General features: G+C 37.9%; 1 protein-coding gene across 1 annotated transcript in view; it reads right to left on the bottom strand.

Moving 5' to 3' along the window:
- Positions 1-26,614, bottom strand: part of OXCT1 (3-oxoacid CoA-transferase 1) — a 62,733-nt gene that overhangs the window by 14,800 nt on the left and 21,319 nt on the right. The window contains exons 8-13 of the mRNA XM_088540314.1: positions 13,190-13,297; positions 8,929-9,040; positions 8,364-8,458; positions 7,636-7,684; positions 6,377-6,449; positions 5,516-5,591 (exon numbers count right to left, since the gene is read on the bottom strand). Of these exons, the coding sequence (XP_088396440.1) occupies positions 5,516-5,591; positions 6,377-6,449; positions 7,636-7,684; positions 8,364-8,458; positions 8,929-9,040; positions 13,190-13,297 (513 nt within the window). The remainder of the gene's footprint in view (positions 1-5,515; positions 5,592-6,376; positions 6,450-7,635; positions 7,685-8,363; positions 8,459-8,928; positions 9,041-13,189; positions 13,298-26,614) is intronic.

Below are 26,614 nucleotides of genomic sequence, written 5' to 3' on the forward strand. Positions count from 1 at the left end.
TGTAGGAGAAGTCTCATTAAGTTGTCAAGCCAGCAAGTTACTGCAAACTCTTTAGCATAATGAATGGAAAACATATAGACTATGTTATTTTCTTATTGTTTGCAGAGTGAAGAATGAATCACCACTTCTTATATCTGTAAACTCACATGGTATTTCTCAGATGTCAGACTAATATTTAATATTAATCACCTGAAAGATTTCAGACTTTTGTCTCTACATCCTACTAAATATTTCTTTATAAATACAAACCCCAAAGGGATTTACCTCTGCACTTGATTTCCTGGCACAGCCCATGTAACTCTCCACCCTACTTTAGAGTACAGAATCCTTGCAGGGGCCACAGTGACCTCTCATCGGCAAGTAAAATAACGCAGAGCAGCTGAAGCTGAGGCATTAGCGTCTCCTTAGCTCAAAACAGGTTTGCATCAGGGATTACGGTAGCAATTTATCTTCCCTAATAATGCCATTAATTCATTTTCCAGGCTTTTTGATTCTGGTTAATAGTAAAGAGCTGCAGCAACTGGGAAATTTGTGAAGAACTAACAAAGAAATCTGCTGCTGGAGAAGATGTCACACAGGACTGTGACAAGGAATTTCATCGCTACCTGTGCTCAGAAACAATAATATACAAGGTGAAAAGGACTTTGGGACAATCAAATCAATCCATCTGCTGCTCTTCTTAAGGCAAAAGCACTCACTCCTGGCAAAGCAAATAGCTAAAACCTTAACTCCAACTAGCCATGTTTATGTTTTGAGGAATATCCAAAGAGTTTCTTACACCTCTTAGTGCATCTATTGAAATCTTACAACTCTAAATTTTAATTAAGATGCTCCACACAAAAAGATTCCCAAGACACTTTTTTTTTTTTGGCCTATGATAAGCACACAGAACAAAACAGTTCTACCCCTTGTAAACACTGCACACCTATGAGCAATGAGCAATTTCTATTTTTGTTAAATTTTAATAGTACATTTGATTGCATCTAACATGAGCCAAACTGTTTTATTTGAATACTTTGTAAAATGCATCAGGTCACAGAAAGAAATATTGACTCTTCCTGGAAATCAATTGCAACAAGCAGCTGTGAGAGCTGTGATAAAAGCTAAGTACGGCCGATAGCAGTGGATACTAGTTGGGATGGGAATTGCACATTTCACTTTTTAAAAGGTTTACATCTTTTTATGCTCTATTTAGTTGAGCTTTGTAAGCTCCCCAATACACTAGTTCTGCTAACTTAAGAAACTGAACTTGAAAAATTTAAAGAAAGATTTAGTTCAACGGCAGTGCCTCAAATCACAGTGTTCTATTATAAAAACCCACTTAACCACTTACGAGTCTGAAGCAAGAAAGAGCTTTTCAAATTAACTTTGTGCTCTCTGGGAGGTCCAATGTTGGGTATACTTATAAAAAGGGCTAGGGAGAAGACAGGACAAACTGACAGTTTCCTTGTAGCTCTTTTGTTCCAGCAGTTACTGCAGAGGGTTTATCATCCTGTGAAGAGTTCTGTATCTCTCGTCTCACCTTGTCAGCAGCTTTGGCTAAGCCTCAGTCCAGATATTCTGGGAAGGGTGAGGGTCATGCACATACTGGATTCTTTTTTTTCTTAAAAAGATGTTCAGTTTTCTGCTTTCTTATAACTATTTCAAAAAAAAAAAAAAAGCCAAAAAAAGGAGATTTCTAATAATGCATCGGTACTATAAAATTACGTCTTGTGATTATTCTGGTGATGAGGCATTTTTCAGAAAATACAAGAAAAGGGCATGGCGGATTTATTTGTTTTCACAAAGTAGGACAGGAAAGGCCCTCAAAAAGGTGAAAGGAAGATTAAAATACAGTTAACCTAATATACTTCCCTTCTCTTTTGAAGCTCCAGGACTCTCCCAATGGTAGCAATTACATCCTGCAAAGGCTCTGCACACTTTCCAGGCACATGTTTTTGGGGAGACAAACAGTAAACTGATAAACTAAGGTAGCCTTCAGTCCAAGGCATTCCACAAAATGTCACTTTATATTAAGATAATATCACACTGGAATTTAAATTTCAAAGGAGATTCTAGGTAACTGTCCTTCTTCTGGGCTTCCTATCCTTCTTCACTGCTAAGCTACTACTTTTTAAGTCCTACACTCAGGTATGTCTTAAGCGTTAGACAGACAACTTCACATTAGTGCTAACAGACGCAAACATTCATTACATATAATTAACCTGCATGTTTTCTATTCATACAGAATTTAGTTGCCTAATTCACAGTGCTTCAGTCACTATTTTACTGACAACCATAAAAAAAAAAAAAAAGGAAATATATTTCTCAGAAAATTTCTTGCAACTTCATACTGTTCACCTTGGGAGCAAGAAACAAGCGCAGATGGTTCCATGTCCCCAGTGCAAGAGATGCAGAAGGGAAACACTTGGCAAACAGCGTGTTTGGAGTCAAAATGAAGACAAGCCTTGTTGAAAAACCTCCTATTTAAGCAAGGGTCTAGGGTCTAATAGCCTGGACTGGGACTCCTTAGAGAAGGAGCCACAATGCTCTGAGGAATGGAGGGACAGTTACCCTTCTTCCCATCAATAGCAATGAACACGCCAAGTCAGAACATGTGTTGCTTCGGAGCCCTCTGCTTTTAGATTAGATGCTACAAATAAATAAAATAGATCAGCAACATTTTTGCATTCCTCCTGCAATGCAGCTGGCCTCTACCACAGGTCACTTCCATGGTTGGCTCAGAAATGATTCAGCTGATGAAGATGCAGTTCATCTTGTGCTCAAAAAGTTCAAAACTGTACAAAAAAGATAAACATTAATCCCCATAAAAAAACCTACCATTTAATGTACAGAATTGTAATCTTAATGTCCTAGGTTATACTGACCTCTACAGATAGCAAATTAAAAGATTTATTAATAAATCTGAACAAGTTTCCTCATACTTTCTTTTCAGATAATCTCCTTTGATAAAGCTCAAGAAATTCTGGATTTTTTTTCTTTCTATTCCATTTATTTCATTATTAGCAGTTTAATCCTTGAAATTGCCTACTCCTAGTCAGAACATTTAAAACTATAGACTGATAGGTTTAAAACCCTAAGTTTTTTTGCTTTTTTGTTTGTTTTGTTTTTGTTGTTTTGTTATTACTCTTTTTTTTTTTTTTGAGGGTGGGATTGGATTTCCCTAAATCAATCCTCTTGCATGGTGGGTACTCCCCAACACTCCACCACCAGCCACAGACACCGAACCAGTAAAATAAGGCAAAGCTGTTCAGTTCCTCAGCCTTTCATGTCCTTCATCCAGCAGTATTTTTACCTTCTCACTAATGATGTGCAGGCCACAACAGTTTCACTTTCATGGCACCTGCACCTTGTCTTTCGGGCTTGCATTTAGACTATGGAAAATTATTTTTTCTGAGCTCTTTGGAGGAAGAGGAGTTCTGTTCTACTAAAATTTTATATAAAAGCAACAATTAAACCAAAACAAGAAGAACTAATAACAAGGGAAAGCCTCTGGTGTCACAAGGTGACTCCTTCCTTTTTCCTGGTGTTTTGCTTTGACTTGTGCCCAGCTTTTGGACCTATGGCCAGCACTCAAGGTCCCCCGTGTGGTCTTGCCCGTCTTCCTGCAGTCTTCAGCCCTCATCCACCTCAGCATTTTCACTGCCTCTGTCACCCTGTCCCAACCGCTCTCTGCTCCCAGGGTATCCTCAGAAACCTGCCATCTCGTTGTCCTCCTCCTCCTCCTCTTCTTTTCCTTCCACAAAGCCCTCTCAGTTTGAGAAACATCACGGAGATGAAAGCAAAAATCCATAGGTAGATAGATAGTTTTTAATGAGAAAACATCTATCAATAAATGCCTGTGTTAAAGACAAATCTCCTGTATAAGTAAACGACTAACTTGGTTTCCTGCATGTGCTTTGAATATTGTCTCATTTATCTTCCTTTACTCACAGCACTTTCCTCTGTTAGAAATCAGCAGATAAGACTGAAGAAGAGCTGCTATTATTGCAGTGAACCTTCCTAGTTCAGTTTGCTTTTAAAGAATGAATGCTCTAGTTAAATAAAAGCTTTTGGACGCAGTACAGATCCATCTGTGTGAAACGTAGTATCAAGTATGGTCAGATAAAATTACATGAACCTTTGACATTAAAATCTGTCCACTGATGAATCATGAATGCATTTTCAGGCATTTCAGCTTTGTGAAATATCACTACTCGTGTATTTTTGCTGGATTGCCAAGAACACCGTCATGCAGGGACCCATATTTATCACTGGTTCACTTCTGTATTTTGAAGATGCTTCTCTTGCCCTTTCAATTTACAATAGCAACAATAAAGCAAACAAAGCAATTCTTCCTGCCTAGAATTCACCCACCCCCTTCTGCTTTCTGCTCTCTCTCTCAGAAGGAGCCAGAGTAAGTAGAAGGCTACCCTGAGCACAGGAACAGAGCTTTTGTGGGACAAAAAAATAAAAAAGGCCAGGAAGAAAATAACAAGTAATCTTGAATATAAAGCACCATTTACAGACATTTTAATACACTGACTTCCAGTTTGTGAAGGTATAAAGAAAGTATTGGTCTAAGATAGCCCAAATGAAACACAGAATTTTCTGGCAACTGAAATTTAGGAAGATTCATAGATTAAAAACATCTTGAATTGTGCCTGTAAGAATGCTTCTAAATACTATTCACAAGTAAAGTTAATTATTGGCTGGGCTTATACTGTAGTAATTTAGTTACAATTTTTTTTCTAGTCTATCTTGAAAAATCAATTTTGAGAGAGAATGTACTAATTCAAAATCATTTTTACTAGTCATTATATAAAAAAGTACTTAATTTTGTTTGTGTAAGACATCAAAGCCATCGCAAGCTAAACTAAGGAAGTGCTTTGACCAAGGCAAAGCTACTCACCAAGTCAACATATAAAAGAGAAAAGAAAATCTTAAATTGACATAAAGGAAAAGCATCTCACTGTGCTTCTCAGTGACCTATACCGGCACTATTAGACTAGCAGCATGTATTACTTAGATATATTTATACCCACAATTTTTAAAAGTATAGTTCAATAAATATAACTTTTAAACAGTTAGCTATTTAAATTTGAATGACTTACCTATCATACCTTTGAGAAGCATGCCTTTCTCACCTGTCGTCAAGCTCTGACTCTTGTTAGGTAACCATACAAGAGTTGCTGCTTTCTCAATATAAAGCCCCAACCCTCAGCCCAAGAATGTGTCATTTCAAAGACGTAAACCTAAAGGAATTAAAAATGCTAACCTATATTATGTTTGGCTCCTCACACATTATGCTTAATGCAATATTTGATATATATGCTGATATTTGACTTCCTGGTTGCAACAATACCAAGAAATACAGTGTTAACCTTAAAGCTGCACACATTTCTCTTTCAATGCTGAGAGCTTCACAAAGTCACTTTTGCTTCAGCTCTTAGCAACTTTGCCTGACTCTCAGCTACCAATATTCTTATATTGTCCTAATCACAGTGCAGTGACAGTAAAACAAACAACTACTTACAGGAATCATCCAGTTGGCTAGGTCACCATACTTGGACACCTGCATAGCCCCAAGCATTGTCAGGTCAACATGGCCTCTGGCAGCAGAAGCAAAGTTTGCAATTAACATATTGTCTTCAAGGAACAGCTCACAAATCTTTCCAAACTTTAGCTCACACTCTCATTACATCGATGTAAAAAATGGTGGTATACCACAGAGGTGAAGAGCAGGTTTCACACCTGCAGTTGTTTGTTTTTCGTAGATGTATCACTGATGCAAAATTTTGTTTGCCTACTGAGCTTCAAAATATTATTTTTTTGTCTGGTTTTGCTTAATTGCATGCACAGTCAATCAGTTCTGAACTCATTTTAAGTGCACTCCTTCATATGTTTATATGTACTCATTATCTTTTCAGAGCCATTATGATTTACTGTTTGTTTGCATCCAACCTCCTTCCCAAACAAAAAACAGGTGCAGATGGTACATTTCCATTAGCTGGGTGGAATGAGGACTGCAGTTGCAGGCTGAGCAACAAGACTATACGGTCTGCAAGTACAGATTAGATACTTGGAAATCACCAAAAAGTATTTGTTAAAACATAGTTATAAATGTGTTTATATAAAGCCAGGTGGTACTAGACATGAACATCAGTACGGTATCTATTAGTTACACAGTATTTCAATTTCCAATAGCCAAACCTAATTCTTTGTAAACTGTCACTGAGCAAGTCCATGATCATTTTATAGGTTGTTAAACACTAATCTTATTTTGAATAATTACCAAAGAGCTCAGTCACTGCCTCAGTTTATCCTTTCCATGTTTCACTGCCTCAGTTTATCCTTTCCATGTTTCAAAGGGTTATATGTTTCTGTTGTTACTTACCCTCTTATCATCGCAAATGATTCATCACTAGAGAAATAGGAAGAACCTGGAAGAACGGTGACTGTCTCCTTCCCTGCAAAAGAAATGAGTTTGTACATGTTTTGTGTCTCCTATAAATGCAGTCACTGCTATTAATCACTAGGAAATGATTTTTTAAAAAATCTAGTCCTGTGGATTTTGAACAGCTTTGGACCTGAGTGTACTTCCTAATAAATCATAATGAATTGTGGAGTAGTTCACATGAGTCTGTCTCATAGGCTTGCCTGCAGTTCAACCACTAGCAGTCCCAGACAAGACATCACTGAGGCCAGAGACCGGAAAAGCCCTGCAAAATTCAACTTTCCCTTCTACCCACCCCAGCAAAAGTAAGAGGTAGAGATAGAAGTGTTGCAAGGAAGAATGAGCAGACCAGACGCTACGCAGTCTAGAGTGACACTGATACAGAAAACAGAAAAATAAAGGAGTAAACTAGATGTGTCATCTGTACACACACACACACACACAAAAAAAAAGGGTCCTTTCAATAGTTCTTGGGTCAAGCAACAGAACACAAAAAATTTCAGTCAATGCCCACTGCATATACCGTCTGCAAGCATCCAATTTTAACTCCACCCAAGAGCCCTCTGTTTTCTCTGCTGCCAGTTCTTTGAATCAGTCTCAGTAACAACCAAATACATAGAGTGCATATGGATACGCCTAGGAAGCGCAACCATGGGTGGAATGAGCAGCCAGTCACAAAAAAATGGAGAGAAAAAGAGACTGTAGGGCAAGGTGATACTGAGAAAGAAAAAATATTCCTGCTACGGCTACGGCTCCCTCTCCAAAGATACAACTGGGCATCACTTACATAAGTCACTACTTTGGAAGAATCCAACCACTTTGAAAGCTGTATCCTAGACCTGAATCACTGAAAAACATTTTCCAGAAGACACACAGTTATGAGAAGCAGATGGAAAAAAAATCCACATGCCCCTCACAAAACAATCTCATTTCTGAAAGGTTTGAACTTCTACTGCCTAGGCTGTAAAAGACTGTAGCTACTAACATATACCTAGGCATAATCTCTAACCAGATATGAAACATCTATATTGATGAAAACCAACTATTGCTTTAAATACTAGTAGTAGTCAAATACATTAATACATTTACTTGTAAGTAACAGATCAGGAATCTGGTTCAAATATTGAGTCCAAAGACGAATTCTAGATTTACAATGAAAAAACATTTCCCATAAAGGAAATTTATTTAAAAGATTTTACCTGCATTAATCAGGTCTGGATCCACTTCATTTTCAAGTGGATAAGGGCCCTGACAAGAAAACAGACATATGTCAGCTGTGTATTAAAATATCTTTGAGATACAATTCATAACTGCTTTATTCTTTCTAATGGCTACTACTGAAAGCAGATCATAACGAACTTGCAGGTTTGGGGGTTTTTTATCCTCTTTGGCACAACACCAACCTATGTATACAAGTCAAAATTACTAACCAACCTATCAGGACTGATGAACATATTGCTGGGGGCTGTTAGAATTATTCAATAACCACAGAGTTGTTTTCACAAAATGACAGGTATTTTTCAGGAGGAGGTGTGCAAATATAGTTTAATAAAGCTTTTTATCACAGTGAAAGTAATGTTCATTTTAAGTTTGAAATTTACTTATGTTTAATAAGCTAACTTGCAATGTCTGCTCTTAAAAACTAGAGAATGTTCCAACCCCTCTAAAAAAAAAAAAAACATGTTAGTTGAGAACATGTTTAATTTTAAGAAAATAACACCGTAATCCTGAAATAAGCATTTCCTCAAAGACTCCCTCACACTACAAGGAGAATAACAGAATCATGGAATATTTGCTTGCTCTTTGAGGAGGCTTTTCAGCACACAGACTACAAACTATAATGAAGGTGGTGAGGAGACTAAAACCCAGCAGCAGAGCAAAGCGTGTACCCTGCAGTAAATTATCAGTGACAGCGACATATTCTTACCAAACCCAGGACTCCATTTTCACTCTGTAAGTGAACGGTTATATCTGGACTGATGAAGTTACTGGCCAACAGCGGGATGCCAATACCCAGATTCGCTGAGTGAAGTGGTCAAGGCAAACAGGGAAGACGGTTACTACAAACTACTAAATAGATAAAGTTACCATTATACTACAAGTAGACTAGACCTGCTCTCTTCACATCATATTTTTCAGTTAGATGCCTCACATTTGCAGAGAATTATTTTGGCATTTGGACTGCCTAATTGCATTCTGCCAAATGCTTCACATTCTAAAAAAAGACGTCCAAGTAATCTTCATTTCTAATGTACTTTTTCAAGACATACTTACGAAACATTCAACTGCTCACAAACACTCCGGATGCACCAGAGTAAGGCTTCCAGGTTCTATGCATGTTAACATCCCATTTATTTCAGAAGTACATTAATAAAATGGTATAAATCCATGGGCAACCCAAAGAACAAACATGAAAATAAGCTGTGTTAGAACAGCTGTGGCTGCTATAGTGAATCACCACAGCTTTAACCTATAGCACATCTGGAGGATACCATACATGCCATCCTCAAACTCTAAAGCGGCTCGTTTGATGATCCTTTCCCTCACATTGTCTCCTTGTTTCTGTTTGGCTTTTGAGTCCTCAGGCTTTCGGATTGATAAGCGCTGCAAGAGAAAAAAAAAATCATAAGCAAATATTGGCATCCGAACTCCTGCTTCCCAGACATGAAAGCCAGATTTCTGATTGCACTGAGATACCTCGGCTATGAATAAGGCTAAATATCTGATTCTTAAAACAACCTTTCTTTCACCAGTTGAGTCCTATCTAAATGAATGGAGTCACCAAATACCCCAAAAGACAGCCTTAGGGGAAGAAGTTATTTCTTTGTCTGCATTGCCAAGGCTGGATGAATGATATGCAGACACAGCTGGGTAAGAATAAGGGAGAAAAGGCACCAGGCATTAGTGCAGATACTAACAAGTCTGAGACTCATTTCCTCATAAATAACTACATTTTAAAAAGTCAGACTAAAATGCAGATACTGCCCCCTCTCTGCATTTATTCAGCTCCATGGTGCTCTTCTAGATTCATGTGCGTGAGACACACAGTCATGTGAAGAGCTAAACAACTAAGTTTCAAATACACTTTTGCACAAATCTGTCCAAAAGGCATTTCCTGTGATTTCCGGCCTCAAGCTGATGGTTTCCAAATCATGTTTAGGTGAGAATGTCACAACATTCAAAGAGTTCATAAAACCCTTTTCTAAGTGATTGTGTATCTGGATTCTCCATGCATCTCTCTCATGCGCTGCTTTGGACTATTCCTGGCAACACCAGGGTGCAGGCCCCATATGTCCTCACATTCCCTCCTACTCCAGGTCATCAAGAGCACACTAGGCAAAATCATTCTCCCTTCCTTTTCACCATCATGTAATAACTTTTTCAGTGCCTTTTTCTCCTTATATTTGGAGCCCATTTCTTCATGGGCAGTCACAGACTAACACTGTCAGATCTCAAAGTCTTCAGCAATTTCTCCCCTATATCAGTTGCCAGTGATGACTACCTCTCTAGAAGCCAGAACATTGACTCAACCAATAAGAAAGACTCAGCTTTTCATCATAAATTTCACTCATGCGGCCTTTAATAAAGAGGAATTTTGCCCATAGCTGTTACACAGCTCCACACAAACCAGCGTGTTCCTATCAGTTTTCTTTCCCTTCAGGTCAGGAAGCATTGCTCCATGCATTTTAAGTAATAGGACAGCAGCATGTTACCTTAATGGTACACTATCATGCAGGATTACCTTCAGCTGCAGCTTTTGTAGACAAGGTTATGGATAGCCAATATCCTTGCAGATATCATAAGTGAATCTTCAGCTTCTAAGAATGAGTTACAAACTGTTCAATTTAAATCCTTTTAGCCACCTTAGCATTTATTCAACTAGAACTTAAGGAGCTAATGACTCTTTAGGAACATACATACTTACATATGCATATACAAACATATGCACATATATAAAAACACATATGATAGCTATGTACAGAGTGGTTTAGCATTTTTAGACGATATTTCTAATTTGTAAGTTGGGGTGCAACCATACAGCAACAGCAGTTCTTCTGGATGTGCCATCTCCACGGCCCTGGTGATACCCTTTTCCGTGACATCTGGCAGCTACTCCCTGGGACTTCTGAATTAGCCCCGAGATCTCTACCCTTTGTACTGGATATGGAAAACTACAAGGACAAACAAACTGCAGACTGTCTCCCTGACAATCGAGCCAAAATGATTTACTTTGTGTGCATTGTTGCATGTATCTTAGGAGCAGAATTCTAAAGGAGAAGAATTCTTGAAAGAAAAGAGTAATTATTCTTTTTTCCTGGTTGAAATATTAAGGTTCTTGACCCATTTGAAAGAGGTTCTTCTTGTGCACTGCAAGCTTCAAACTGACTTTTACTTAGCATTCTAATGCATGGATTGGTTCTTTTTATGGAAGCTGGAATATCTTCTTCAAAATCTGAACAACTTTTTAAAGGTAAACTAATCAGAATTACAGGAATTGTACAAAAGACAGAATTTATTACTAAATTAATTATTTTATAAAAGCTATCCCACAGACCCTATTAGTATTGTTTTTATAATTGAATGCAAAAAAAAAAAAAAAAAAAGGAAAAAAAAAAGGCTGAAAATTTTTGAAAAGCTATTCCTGATTTTGAGATCTTAAAGTCTTTTTATTAGGCACTTTTCAGGTCTAGTCCATTGAGAAAATCTTTGCCACAGAAATATTTTCTGGAATTTTGTTTGTTGTTTTTGAAGCCAATGAGTTTGTGCTGAAGAGGCATTTCCTTAAAGAACAGAGGCCAGCTGCAGAAAAATAAGATTCATATTTAGATAAAATTAATAATTGTATTTCCCTTTTTCCACGTATTTGAAATTTCATTATACATTTTTTTTTTTGTGCATTTTGGCTATTTTCCCTATAATTGCTTCAGTTGACAGTTATGCGAAAGTTAGAACAATCACAGAGGATTTCTCTGCAGCAAATGGAAGGGAAATAGGACCCAGGCACTTCCATTAGAAGGACCAAGTCTGAGTCCAATTAGGCAGGAAATGCTATTTAAGACCAATAAGGATGATGACAAACTATAACTATATATATGACAATCTTATTCCTCATTTCCTATCCTTTAGCAGTTATCATATATGTGTTTATATGTACCGTGTCTTTCCTCACATATAAGTAAATAACTAAATCTGCCCTTTCCTCCCTTTACTCCCATTAATGAGATACACCACTGCTGGATTACAGAATTTCAGGGCCAAAGCTAACCTCTGTTGCAACTTTGCTCTGTAGTTTATAAAAGCTCTCTTCTTTCTGTCTCTCATGTCCTTTTTCTCCTAAGCATATAAAAGGGAGCAGTTAACTTAGACATCAGAGGAGTTCCCACTTAGGCAGATTAATTAAAGAAAATCTCAGATGACAAATGATCTCTACAGATCCCTTCCAAACCCAACCATTCTGTGATTCTGTGAACTTACTCGTTTTGTATAGAGGTCTTTCCTGGATGGAGACTCACCTATTATGTAGTGCCAAACTGCAATAAGAGCAGTTCAATAAATGTGAAATGGCTTTTTCCCATGAAAGGTGAAAGGATTTTTAACTGAGATATTGCATCCATTCTAAAGGAAGGAACAGGGTTTCACACAACATGTGCAAAGATTAAAAAAGAGGTCTGATTCATTTTTTTCCAGATCAAAGAGGCAACATGTTTTTGCAGGATGAGCAGATGGAAGTGGAAAAAAGAAAAAGAAGAAGAAAAAGAAAACCCCAAACCTTTAAAACCTAACACTCCCAACATGAGTTTATCCAATTAAAAAGGATATGACTTTCTAGGACTTTGTGACTTAATTTTAATAATATTAAGTTTAATTACTACAATTTCTTTCCTCTAAAGGTTTTTCCCTTGTATCACATATTCTTCCCCTCCACTAGTTCCTCTAATAACATTTTGAATAATTTCTACCTCCAGAGTATGGAGACACTGGAGAAATACAGAATTTTCAATTGCAATTTAAGTACACTGTCACATCATCAAAATGAGCATCATCAAAATTGGGGCATTGCTTGAGAGAGGAAAAGCAACAGGAAAAAAAAAAGAAGAAAAAAAATTACATAATCATCAATTTCTTGGATTTTTTTCAGTGTTGGAATACTATTGTTGCAATTTTTAATAGCCATTTGCATCTTGTACTTAGACCTGAAATGCTACTGTTAACAAAAAAAGTTCTTGTTTAAAGAATAGGACTTGATTACCTTGAAGGTTTTTTCCAACCATAATGATTCTATGATTCTATGACCTTTGCAATGTATCTCAGTAAACGGCACAAACAGGACTGAGATTTGCCCTACCTGCCCATCTCAGAAGCTCTCCAGTTGGAAAGAAGGTATCTGACTGTCAGAGTCAGTTCTCAGTGCAGACATTCCTCACAGTGTCTACAGAGGGTGAGCAGGGAGAAGGAAGCAGTATAGATTTCCCACCAACAAATTTTCAACTGTTATCAAGTCTTTCAAAACCACAGGCAGCTACTTTACAAATTCCAGATCCAAACCAGCGAGGCTGAGGCTTGACACACCAGACTTGTCAGCCCGCACTATCTACCTACTGTTCTCCAATACTTAGTGATGCTTGGCAGGTCTTTTTCATACTGCTTCCTCACCACTAACACTTAGTGGATAGAGAAAAAAAATCTGTAAAAAAAAGAAACAAGCAAAAACCAAATTGAAATATGTCATTACCTAGAAGCTGAACTACTTACTTCAATTCTCTTCTCAAACTTCTCTCCCTGTATCAGACGGTCAACATAGATTTTGGGAACATGGATATCTTCTGGGGCAAATGCTCCTATATCAACAATTTCTTCCACCTACAAAGAGAAAAAAGAAAATTTTTACTGATGCAACTATTTTATTGGCCATAAAAATTCAAATATTATATACAGAATGGATCAAGTCCACTGTAAAGAAGATGCAAATAATGGGACAAAATAGAAATATCTGAAATATCATGTAAATAGGCTCTTTTAGATCTTCTTTCACATGCAGCATGCTGCAACTGACTTTTGTTTACTTGTTTTTTTGTTCAGTTCAAGGCTATTTCTACATACAAATTCAGAGAAGTTGATGTTCTAACAGCCCAAATTATACAAAATCACATTAGAAAAATACACCATGTGTACTGACATCAAAGGTCTTTGTGCATATAATTACTTTACATGTAAACAGGAGAAAATGACATACTGCTGGCAAAAAGCCAGAGTACAAACAAGAAGCACAAATTTTAACCATACAAACTCAGAAGCTGCACTGAAGTTATATTGCACCATACTCGGTGATAATGCTGAAAACATTTGAAAGGCAGTAATTGATGTTAAGCAAGATTGGAGGATATATAGTGAAACAGAGGTGCAGCACAAAATGGCACTAAACCGCACATGGTGTTATGTTAGATGGGGCTTCCCTGGGGCACCACAGAGACTCGGGCTGTCCCTCCTGCTTTGGCTGAGTTCAGGGTTGTCTCCCCTTCTGTGGCTGGAGACCCAGCACTACTGAGGAAATATACGATGTTAAGCAAAGCAATGGGTCAAAGCTAACGTCTGAAAAAAATCTACTCAACAGAAAATCAAATGGCTTGGAACTACATTATCAGGAACTAGTTAGATTTTTAGGAATGTTTAAGAAAGAAGCCTAGGAACCCCAAAGAACCCAGAATACAGCATCTCAGTAAGGCTGCATCCCTTAGCAGCCATCGACGATGAAGCAACACGAAAGAACTTAAAATCCAATTTGACATCCTACTGCTATTGCACAATGTGATCAATAATAAAATCCATAGTACATCCGATGGACAATTACCTTCTTACTGTGCCTTGCAGTGACAATAAATAAACAAACCAATCTACCACAAAAAGCAGCAGAGGGAAAAATTAACAGACTAATGATCATTGGATTAGTCCCAGCTGACCCGGAAAGGAACCATGTAGTAAGCACATAGGAAAAGACAAGAGGCAGGTTCTCTAAAGTGAAGGTTGTGAGGAAGAGAATACAGCAAGCACAGTGACATGAGCCCCACTTTTCACTAACCTGTAACACATATCACACACCCATAAAGTGAAAAGCTGTGAGAGTTTTTACAAAATACAGAGATGATCAATTTAGGATTTTAAAAATTTGAAACACTCCATTCAGAAAAAGTGGTACAATGACATTAATGCCCTGTCTCACTAACCTGAAGGCTCCTATTTTACACATGAATATACAAATGGAGACCAAGTCAAACCTAGTAAAAGATGAAAAAGCCCTGATGATGATGTTCTCCAAGTACTACTGCCAGAACAGGATCAAAAGGGAGGAAAAGAAAGACTTTTCATTTAAGCCATATACAAGCAGGTGCTCTGCAACCAGCTGAATTGCCAAATTCACCTTTTCTAATTAACATTTGTCTTCATTTATCAGGTGAAAAATTAGGTCTTGGGAATACTAATGGCTACTAATTTGAATCTTGTTACAACAGAATTACTTTAATCTGCTTTAGTAACTGGTACTGTAAAACCAGAATCTTTCCTGCAAGTTCAGCTGGCTTAACAGAATTATGCTATCAGAAAACTTGACACACTGCGTTCTCCCCACCCTTACAATACACAGAATAAATAATTGAACAAACAATGCCAGATTTTATCATTTATTACCTCTATCCCCTTAACTCTTTAGAATTTTAGCTTTTTGGAAACAGCCATCAGCATGATACATTTTCTTCATAAGAACCACTAACACATTTATTTTCCCAGTATGCTGTCCTAAGTAAGTATTTGTCTATGTAGACAAACAAAATATATATTACCCTAGGAATTTTAAGAGAGCCAAAGGACTCTTACATACTGAAGCACCTCCATGTTCACACACAATCTCCAAACACGCTCTATTTCCACTGCTGCTTTGCAATTTCCACATTCTACCATTATCAAACAAGTACCAATTATAATTAAAACTGAGCAGATTGGAAATATCCTTCAAGCAGTAAAAGAGATTTTTAGAAAGGCATTATCAAATTGCTTGTAATGTTTGCAAGAATTTATATCATCCGGTCCTGCTAGTGAGATTAATCAGCCTGTTGTGGTGGCAGAAATTAGAAAGCCCGGAGCCCCACAGGGCAATCAGGGATGTGGGTGCCTGCTGCTTCCCCAGCATCCCTGCCTTTGCCCGCCCCGCTGGCGCCGCCGAGGAGGCCGCGCCAACCCAACTGGAACTGCACCAAATCTGATGGCTGAGGGACTCAGCAACGTAACCGCGTACACAGCACCACTGTGACCACCGCAAGACACCGTCCAAGCATCTTTCCAGATAAGGATGATAACCCCAAAATAATAGTTTTGTAACTGGGAACATCCAGTTTCTTTGCATGTGACTCTCTTCTTCAAGGCATGCCCAATCTAAGCATCAATCACCTGTGAACAGCTAGGAAATCATCTATATGAATAGCTAGGACAGTGTGCATCAGTGTCACAATTTTTTTTTTCTTCCTGCTCTACTTTTCGATTTTATTCTTCCTTCTATTCTTTCTCTCTCTGATTCATCTTGCCTCAGGCTTTATTTTGGCATGTACAGAAGAATCTTTGTCAACATCAAAAATCATCATATGACAAACTGCCTGGGAGACACACTATGAAGTCTGGCAATGTGTAGAGAGGGAAGCAATCAGGGTAGAGAACCTCCTGTATTTTCTTTTTAATTAGTGAGTGACAAATATTCTGCTATCATTTAGACTGTCTTGATCACATGTGATCATTTTAAATCTTACCTTCACCAACCAGGAAATAGAAAGTTAGTACCTCATTGCTATGCAGATAAAGCTCAAAAGGACTCTGAAGGAACTCTGAAGGAACACACAGGCTATGTTTCCTCTCTTTGGACAGCTCTGATTCCTGATGCAGGAAAATCCTTCCATTGTTTCAAGAGCTTCACAATATCTGTTTTCTTCCTCTATGCAAGTATCCTTGCAAATATGCCTAGCTAGCAAGTGCTTACTAACAATGAGGGCAGAATGAATGAATTCAATCATTTCCAAATACTACTTTATCTGCAAAACATAAAAGCTGCTCTCTGCTGTGATTCACAAGAGCCTCCTGCCATTCCTTTTGGGTATCAACAGTCGCAGAATCAATGGTCACTTGTTTCGCAATCTCACTTCCTTCCGTAATTTACATCCAATCTTCCCTTTTTAAGCAAGTAGTTAGTTTATTTTTGCTTATGGAAATTCAGCTTATTCTCCTAAAGTTTTACTTCAGAATTTACAAAAGCTTATAGAGAGGGAAATTGAACCTGGAAGATGATGAACTTCCATTAAGTTAACACTTAACGCACACAACACTTAACCAAAAATTGTCAAGGAAATGGTAATATCATACCAATCCATGCCAAAACACTTAAGAGGAATTGTAAAAATTGAATATTTCACTTTTTACTTATTTTTGCAGCCTAATTAGATGTGTTCTAATAAGTGAAATGTTCTCAGTTGCTTCACTCATAAACCTCAGTTTCCACACAACTAAGCTATAACCTAATGGCAATAGAATTCTTCAATATGGGAAGAAAAAAAACCAAGGGGCTTAGAATACAATGTGATACTTCTGGAGATACTTTTCACACTGCTGAAAGCTGTGAATATTCTCAAAATAAGTATTCAAAATCCTTTTTAAAATCTGGCTGTTTGGATATAAGGCATCAATGAACCCATCCAGGTTACAATCAATTCGCTTTTGCAGCTTGTATTCCCGTGATTAAATGAGGTGATTTCATAGTGTTCAATACTTAATTTTACTTTACTCAACTAACAGCGCAACAGAAACTGGCACATAATTATGTTTTCACCTCTTAATTAGAAAGCACACAATCTGTATTCAGTACTTAAAACGAAATGAAAAATAACCATTTACACTCAATAGTTATAAAAGGACTTTCTCAGCCTGGAGGGCAATTTTGGAAAATAGATTTTAGCTTATATGACATAATTATTTTGCAAATAACCAACATAATAGGCCAGGATGGGGAGGGAGGGAGGGAGAAACAAACAAAAAATCCCAAATCCACCTGCAAATTCCCTATTCCTTAAATACTAACTAACAGCAAAATAACCTACTGAATCTGTACCAGGGGCACATGCCAATTAAGGCCAAACAGGCCCTACCTGTAATGTTTCCCCTTTTGAACAGAATAGCTGCTCATAATACCAACTATCAAAATGATGCAATTTAACATTTTTGCAAATGAAAGTTATGTTGCTTTAATAAGAAATCCCTTCACTGCTCATTTGCAAAACATATAAGACTGAAACCTCTGAACTGATTAGAAGGTAAAAATAAATAACTGTCTCTTTTATTAAAATTATTCATAAATTATCAGGAGTAACAGAAACCTAAACAAGTAGGCTTTTATTTTACTGCTCAGAGAAATGGCAAATGAAGAGAGACTGAAAGAGATCTCTCATCTCCTGCATGTTCAAAGGAATATAACTCAGAGGTCAGGAGATAAAATTAAGGTTTACTTTCAAAAGTGGTATGAAATTATTTTAATTGCTGAAGGAAGAGTGGAAAATTTCAAAGAACTCGGAGAGATTTATTTGCATTCTCCAGGATATGTAAGGCCCACTAAAGTCCTCTAAATTTCAAGGAATACACCCAAGAATTAGGCCAGACTGTACTGAACACGAGACATACAATAAGGCAGCAGGGATCTAGTAGCAAATTAAGTGCCTGGTTCCCTCTGGGAAGAGAGGGAAAACGTGAAGTGCTTTACTAAAGACAACAAAAGGACACATCATCACAGAATGACACCCTACACAGACGCATGTATTAATTGTCCTTACTCCACATATTCATTAAGAACAGTAACAACTTATAAATATTTTTCAAAAAAGTGCATGCTACCATTTTGGCTTTTCTCTGGACAGCGGTGTTGTACCTCACCTTCAAAAGCATAGCAGATATCCGAAAACTCAAAATATTCTGAATGAGTAAAATTTCAGGAAGAAAATAGAGTATTTTTTAATAAAACAGTGGAAGAAAGAAAAGAAATGACAGTAGTACAGCGGCCAATAGTAGTAAAGTCTCACTAGCTTAATTCAGAAATCATGGCAACTTGGTAACAATAGATGACAAGTAACAAATATTAAGAAAACTGAAACTCCCTATCCATCCTGAAGACTGCCTGCATGCATGGGAATATATAACACAAAGTGCTTCATGGAATCAAAAATATTTTTTAAAGCTGAAACTGACACAAATGTATCAAAACTAAACCCTCATTGAAGGAAAAAAGAAATTGTTTATCAGAACCTAGTGAGAAAAATCTGATTTATCAGCTTCCAAAAGCTGCGAAGAATTGCCTGATACTCAAAGTCTTAACAAGTATGATCTGTAATCTCTCAGTCACACCAAGCTTTCTATTCTATTTGTTAATTGGGGTAATAATAGCTGAAGCACACGAAGCTAATACATCCCCTAAAAAACCCTTCCTCAGTCTCCATCAAAAATAGAAACACATTAATCTGAGGTATCTTTTCTGTTGGTAGCTCGTACACATTATTAAAAAAACAAAGCTTTTACAGAAACCTTTACTTGATTCATTTAGCAATTTCTGAAAGCCCCGGCATTGCCGTGAAGTGGGTGGTTGGGTGGACGGCTTCACGTAACTGATGTGGTTCTCCCCTTCCTCGGGAACTGCCTGGTGCTTGACCGCATCGGCTGTGTCTGCACGGCGGCTGTTCAGCCCGCGTGGAACCTGCGGGGACTCACCACCAGCAACAGGTCCTTCCTACGGCACCACGGCTAGATTTAGCACAGCTACTACCTTAGGTCTACAGTGTCTTAAAATCACAGGCTAGTTCCTACATATTATGCCACATCTCTTTCAAATATAAGACAATATTTGGAAAAAAAAAAAAAAAAAAAAAAAAAGAAAGGCTGTATTTTTCTACTTCCCTCAATGCATGAATGCTGGAAGACACTGGACGCGTATATAGACAGCTCAAGAGAACCATGATGACCGGCTTGAGAAGAGAAGAGATCTTTTCTGATGATTAATTTTTCGATCCTATTGAGCACTGGAACAGGCTGCCCAGAGAGGTTGTGGAGTCTCCTTCTCTGGAGATCTTCCAAACCCGCTTGGACGCAGTCCTGTGCCACGTGCTCTAGGTGACCCTGCGTGTGCAGGGGGGTTGGACTAGATGATCTCTAGGGGTCCCTTCCAACCTTAACCTGTGATTCTGTGTGCTTGGGCCTCATTTACAGCTCTTGAGGGTTTGAGTGCCTGAGAAATTTGGCACTTTAAATTCTTAAGGATAAATATCCATGCTAGAAATTGCCGTGTTTAGAACCCCATGTTAACCAAATATCCCTGTCAAAATCCAAAATACATATGCACAAATAGGAGAAAAAGTTAAGCACCTACAGCTTTATCAGGAGAGCCCTCCTTAGCTCATTAGCTTAGCTTACATCAGCTACTTATAATCTCCATTTTTATAAGGAATATATTTGTCCCATCTTTGTTTTTCCCTGCTTCTTTCAACAAGGAGAGAAAAAAATCCAATACTTTTGACTTACTGCAAAGATCGACAAAACGGGGAATTGTCCCTACTTAAAAAAAAAAAAAAGAAAAAAAAAAACCCACTGCATAAATCTTCAAACAATCTCCTGTTTCAGTATGTATCACTTTCTCTGCCTTCTCACACATCAAAAGGAAAAACAACAATATATGAAGTTAAGACAGCCTTGATATCTTAATCCTTTACTGGTCTTTAAATCCTCACTTTGTTCACTGAATAATTATTTTTTAAAGTATTTGCAAGGAAGGATGCTGCAACAGAAGATTAAAATCTGAGCTGCTGTTTGAAATGACAATTCCAAAATTCTCATAGTAGTAATAGTTACAAGGCTGCAACTTTTCAAATCTCAGTATTTTGAGCATCTGTAAAAAGGCATTTGTTTCACATCCGCAGATTGTCACTCACGCTGTGAACAATCTTTTTGTAAGACTTTGAGTTTTAATGTCAAACCCGTATGACTTTATACTCAAACTCCACCAGAAACTTAAAAAAAAAAAAAACTTTTTTATAACATGGCAAACATTATTTATAAAAACACAAAGACAAAGCATTTGTCCAATTAATGCATGTTACATAAAGCAAGTCATAAAGCAAGTCATTTGTATGTAGTACATACAAAGGGAACTGCAACCTATTTTGAAGTCTTATCCATTTGCAAGTATTCCTGACACGGAACATGAGTACTGTTAACAAAATACTCCTCAAATGTCCAGCAGACTGTGCTTTCTACCAACTACTTATTACTAAAAAAAAAAATAATTTAGCTCTATGAGTAAGCAGAAGCTATCCATCAACTTTGACAGCACATTGCCTGGTAATCTATAGTATGTACTGACCTACCACAAACTTCCTTTAGCATATCCAGCGTCATTGTTGTCGTTAATGCAAGTTTTTTTATTGAAAAATTATATCCACCATCCCCACAATGAACTTCTGAAGCTGAATACTTAAAGCTCATGACACTCATCCAAGAATCACTTTGAAAAGACAAATTCAACTCTCAGCGCAACGTGGTGCAGACAAAACTGTCTGAAGTCAGCAAGTAGCAATATTCTCATCTGCTATTAACTTTAACCAATTAACATAACATTCCTACTTTAGCTACTTTGACTGCCAAATCAGAATCCACATAATTAAAGGTTATGTATAAAGAAAATGAACAGTAAAAAATCTGTAATTTACTTTGACTATTAAAGAAGTTTCTTCTCTTGAAAATCAGAAGCATGTTAACTAAATGTAAAAGTAACTACCTTATAAAGCCCCCTCTAGCCCAGTATATTCCAGTGCTTCTCCAATCCCCAGGAGACTGCCTGTCTGCATAATGCCTGTAAAAATGTTTTGTTGGCTTTGTTCTGTCTTGCCTTTCCATTAACAAACACAAACAAGGAATCCAATACAGTTAAAGGAAATAAAAGCAATTAAAGAACACTCAAGTCTAGGTGTGGACGTTTAGGGGCAGATGAGGAGGAAACTAAAATTACTGTAGGAAAGGGATGTAAATAATTCAAGGAGCTTTCCTTGCATTTCGACTTCCATTTCAGACTTGTTCCTGAACCTTCTAGGATTGACACCATAGAAATAGCAACAGCCATCAAACTGCTTTTTAACATAACTGAAGTCTAAAGCAGAAAAAGCATTAAACACGTCAGTCTTCTTTGTACTTTGCATTGGTAATTTTCCCTCCCCTCATTTAGCAGCGAAATATCAGCCTCTCAGTGTCCTTGGTCTTCCAGCTCCCTATGTATGTCCTTCCCTAAGAACGTCTTGCTACCTTCCTATTTTATTTAGCAATGGTCTGATGTTTTCTGAATTTTTGTGTATGTGCTTAGGCTTTTTATTTTTTTAAAAAATGCTCCTCCGCAGAAGTCTGACTTTAGTGTCAGTTTCCATCATTTTTTTGTTTCTGTGTTTGAGATGATAGTGACAACTGCGATGACATTAAATTCATCTCCCATTGCTCTTCCAATGCTTCCTCTTTGTGCGAAAGGTTGCACACAAGCCCTTAACAAGGTCAGTCCTTAACTACTTTTTACCTCCTAGAAGCCTTTATCTGCCAAACCTAAAAGCTCATGAGGTCAGCGCTCCTAGGAGTCATTCCTGTAATTTTGCTGTTCTGCCTTCTGTGCTTTCTAAGCATCCTGAGCTTGTATTCCATAGCTACGCTCCCTCAAGTGTTCGCTCTAATCACTTTCATTTGGAAGAAAAGATTATAATGAGCGTCTGTATCCTACAATTAGGCTCACTTTATTAATTTTATCTAAATCCAAATTGACAAACATGTCCGATGCAGGATTTAACCAGAACGTGCGCATGTATACCCACTCATGCAATCTAAGTTCCCTTCTAACCCCTAGGAGCTTAACATCCAGTTTTCCATACTCATACTAATAAATTACTATGGCAGCTGGAATTCTATTGCTGCTTGTGCCAAAACCTTCTGACAGTGTTGCTGGACAAAGCAGCCCAATACCTATCCTGTACCAGATGGGATTCTCAAACCTGTCCTCCACAGCAATCTGCTCGGATTCCCGCTCAGCAGCCATCCGGGCGGTTCAAGCATTCGCACGGACGCTAAAGGACACGGGTAACCTGTCCTCCTGGGCCTCACATGCTGACTCTGGTCCCCTCAGAAAAAACCTCATGCAAAGTCAGTGCCTACTCCAATTTCCCATGTCCTTCCTGCACCACGGTACAGTTACAAGTCTCATGGTTGGGAAATTCAGGTGAGGAAAAAAAAAGGATTCTTACTTTGCCTTCAAACAGAGGCATTTTATAGCAAACCACTACTGTGCAAAAAAAAAAACATTGAAAATTTTCTCAGCATAGAACTATGCATCTGGGGAAAGTTATGTTGGTGTTAAAAATGTCTGGAGAATTAGGCACAAAAAACCCTTCACTTTTTCATTAAAACACAGTGCCATGATTTAGGGCAGACATTGGGATCCAGATGACTTCTTCCCGGCTGCCTCTCCCCCTCTGAGCGCCGCAGTTTGCTCCACCTGAAACGGAGGCGCTCGCTGACGTGGCTGTGCTGTTACTAGGCAACCAGAGATAAAATGCAGTGTTTAATGACTTTTATTTAATGCATTTTTATGAGAAAGTACACTCTTTTTTTTTCCTCACCTGATATTATTTGAGGTGGAAACGCTGTTTACACAGGGAGATATATTTAGCCATCCTCTTGCAAGCTGAACAAAAAGATTATTCAAACTAGATATCCAAACAGCCCATCTATAAATATTTTTAAACATATTGACTATTAGAATATTACTACCATCACACATTTATACCGTGGCTGAGATGTAAAGCCACCTCGGCAGGAACAATATTCTGGCAGTCTCTCAGCAAAGAACAACCGTGGCAGGGAACAGCCAGCAACTTAGGGATGTTTATGGCCATTATGGATGTTTATGTGCTCTCCCGGGCAGAGAGTGAGTGCCCGAGGCTAAATCACCCTTCGCTTCTCCTATGTTGTCAGGACACCCAAACCCAGCACAATCACATCATGTTTTTTTTTTTTTTTTTTTCCTGTGGCTTTAGGTTACTTTGATATTTGCTTCTAGAAAGCAGCATCGCAGCCAAGGCTGTCCCCAGTGGGAGAGCGCTCACAGGACCTTGTGTCACAGCCCTCCCCTGGCACTCCAAACCACACACCCAAAGCCCTTCCTGAAACACCATGTGTTCTCCTACCACACAATTCCTAACATGGGCTATGTACCTGCTGAGAGGCCTAAAAGCAACGGATTTAGCAGGCAAATCTCCCATGAAGGACACAGCATTAGAAATGCTGCTGCATTTGCAAGATCACACAAATCCTCACCTTTCTTCACAAGCCACGTCCCATCTGCGCCTCTGTACAGATGTTCAGGGCTTGTACAGAACCTGTAAGTGCCTTTTTTAAAATAGTTTTTTTATTTTTTTTTTAAAGATCACCTAATTTCCCAGCTCCCTGGTCCTTGCAACAGGAGCGTCTATGCCAGAGAAGTGTAATTTATAGCTCTGAAAGTTGACCTGCAGGACTCAGTCAGCCCAGGTCCACATGCAGAACTAGAGCTCTAACTGCAAGTGCCTATGCAAGATGAAATGAGATGTGACTATACATATGTGAGTATCTTTTTAGAATGCAACACTGGAGAAGAACTAAAAAACAGCAGAACTCCTCTATCAGTTGGTTTTCACATACAGATAAAGCCGAAGTAACAAATCTTGGTGGATTATTTAACTGTTTTCTCTGCAACACTTACCTTACAAATAACATGGATCATGACTTTTTGTTAAAACTTGTTTTTGACCTTCAGAACTGATATCTTTAAAGCAGAAATTCCTCTAGATACAGCATCACCAGTCCTCTAGAGAAAGTTATCTAGGCCTCAGCAAAGATCCTTGCTATCATGCATGTTATCAGGTTTCATTTCTCACTTAGAAAAACAAGAACAAACCAAACACTGCCAAAAATTTGTGGTTTGGAAGCCTCTTGTATGTAACTGGTAACAGAAGGGATTTAGATTTATTTCCCTAGGGAGCCTCTCTATGCACAGACAGTATAATTCCTTACAACACGGTAAAATTTTTATGCAAGCAATAGCTACCAGTGTTTGGGTTTGGGGTTTTTTGTTTGTTTTTTCTCTTTCCTTTTTGGTCTCTTCGTTCTTATCCTCCTCCTAAATGCTGCCAATTTCCCTCACCTTTGAACTCTTAAAAAAATTAAGCATCTTATTAAATGTCCACATTTCAGCTAAAATGGTTATGAATTGCCACAGTGACCTTAACTAGGGAACAGCAAGTTTAATGCATAAAGTAAAATTTAAAAAGGTGCTTTCTACCCTGCACGCATAGTTTTGCCTGCATATTTCACCTTTAAAAGGACAGATTAACACAAGTAGTCAATTCCCAATGCACTTCCCACTCTCAACTGCACTAACAGATATCCTGAGATTGCATTTCCAGTAGTTTATATTCTCCTTGATAAGGACCTCACCATGCTCAATGACACTCCAGATTTTTAATCAATGATCAGAAACTGAAAGAAATCTGGGCAAAGACTGGTGGAATAAAAAAATCCTAAGGAAGCAGTAGCAGCAGACAATGGGCAAACCAGGGTGAATCGCCCCCTTCGGCCTCCTCAGCTCTGGATACCAGCACGCTGACCAACTCAGTGCTCAGGAGGGTCTGGATACCACTCCGAGATCTCTCTAATGCCTAAGATCCGAGCTTTTAATTCCTAGCACAACATTCGGGATTCAGTCTGGAAGTAAGCTCAGTAAAAGCCCAGCTAACATGGCACCGCATTTAATCTGAAATACTTGCTTTCCCTAACCTTCTAGTTTTGCTTTTCTGCCCATTAATTTGTCCATTAAAACCAAAGTAGAAAAATAATACTAGTGTGTTATTCTGAAAAACTCCATCAGGTTTTAAATGGTATTGAAAATACAACAAACTCAAGGTGGACATTGTTCATGGCAGAGCTACTAAATACTCTTAAGTGGAATTATAGCAAGAAGGATGTCACATAATTACTGTTCACTGACAAGAAAATTCTACCCCATCATACGTGGAAAGAACAGTAGAAAGAGAGAATGAGATGGAATGTAGGTGGAAGGCTTTGATCTACTTAAATTCTCTAAACACTAGAGTATGAACAAAATATGAAGGGCAAGTGAAGAGAAGGAAAAGAAATTATAAAGGATTCTTTATTTCATTTTTGAATAGAAAAATATTTTAAGACTTTCTTTGAAACCAATTGTGAAAATTCATATATTGTTGCTGAATTGTCGCTGTATTTCAAGTAACAAATTCTAAGGGAAATCATACAGTATTGTTTGTCGAAGCTCTGTGCAACACAAAGAAATAACTCAAGTTCCAAAATGAATTAAATATAGATGTTTATATAACAAACATTCTTTCCAGATAAGTTTTTAGGGGGAAAAAAAAATTGGAAAAAAAAAACAAAAGCCTCTTCCATTTAGAACTTACTAAACGCGATCCAGAATAGTTTCTCTTGATCTTATTTAGAAAGAAAACGCCCATAGAGGAGGTCCACCTTTAAGGCATTACTTTGTCTTAGCAACTCTTCAGTCACCAATATATTCCCAGGGTAGGTAGACCCATGCTTTTAAAACATTTGAATTTTAGACAAAAAGGAAAAATGACCAGAAAGAAAAAGGGGAGAGATTGGAAGAAACTTCTAGATCATACAGCCTTTACTGGAAGCGTGACCAAGTATCTCTGTCATGACTAATATTTATCTGATTTATTTTTTAAAGACCTCTACTGTAAAAGCTCCATGATCCGCTGAGTCTAGGCTGCTATATATTTATCATTATTGTCAGGAAATTTTGCATATAATTCTTCTCGGGCAGAGCTTAACGCTTCTTCTTTTATCCACACACTCTTTTATTTTAACATCCTTCTGCATATTTGAAGCCTGCTCCCACGTCCCTTCACAAAGGCTAATCACAGTGAGAATGCGAAAGCCTGACCAGGATCAGAAAAACAGTTACTAGTGGAACGCCCATAAATTAATCATTGAAATTGGGCACAATGAATTGGCTAGTCCTAACACCAGGAAAACAAAAAACAATCAGAT

Source organism: Tinamus guttatus, unplaced genomic scaffold, assembly GCF_059628265.1.
Source record: "Tinamus guttatus ecotype Peru unplaced genomic scaffold, ASM5962826v1 Tinamus_guttatus_pri_ptg000059l, whole genome shotgun sequence".
Lineage (NCBI taxonomy): Eukaryota > Metazoa > Chordata > Aves > Tinamiformes > Tinamidae > Tinamus > Tinamus guttatus.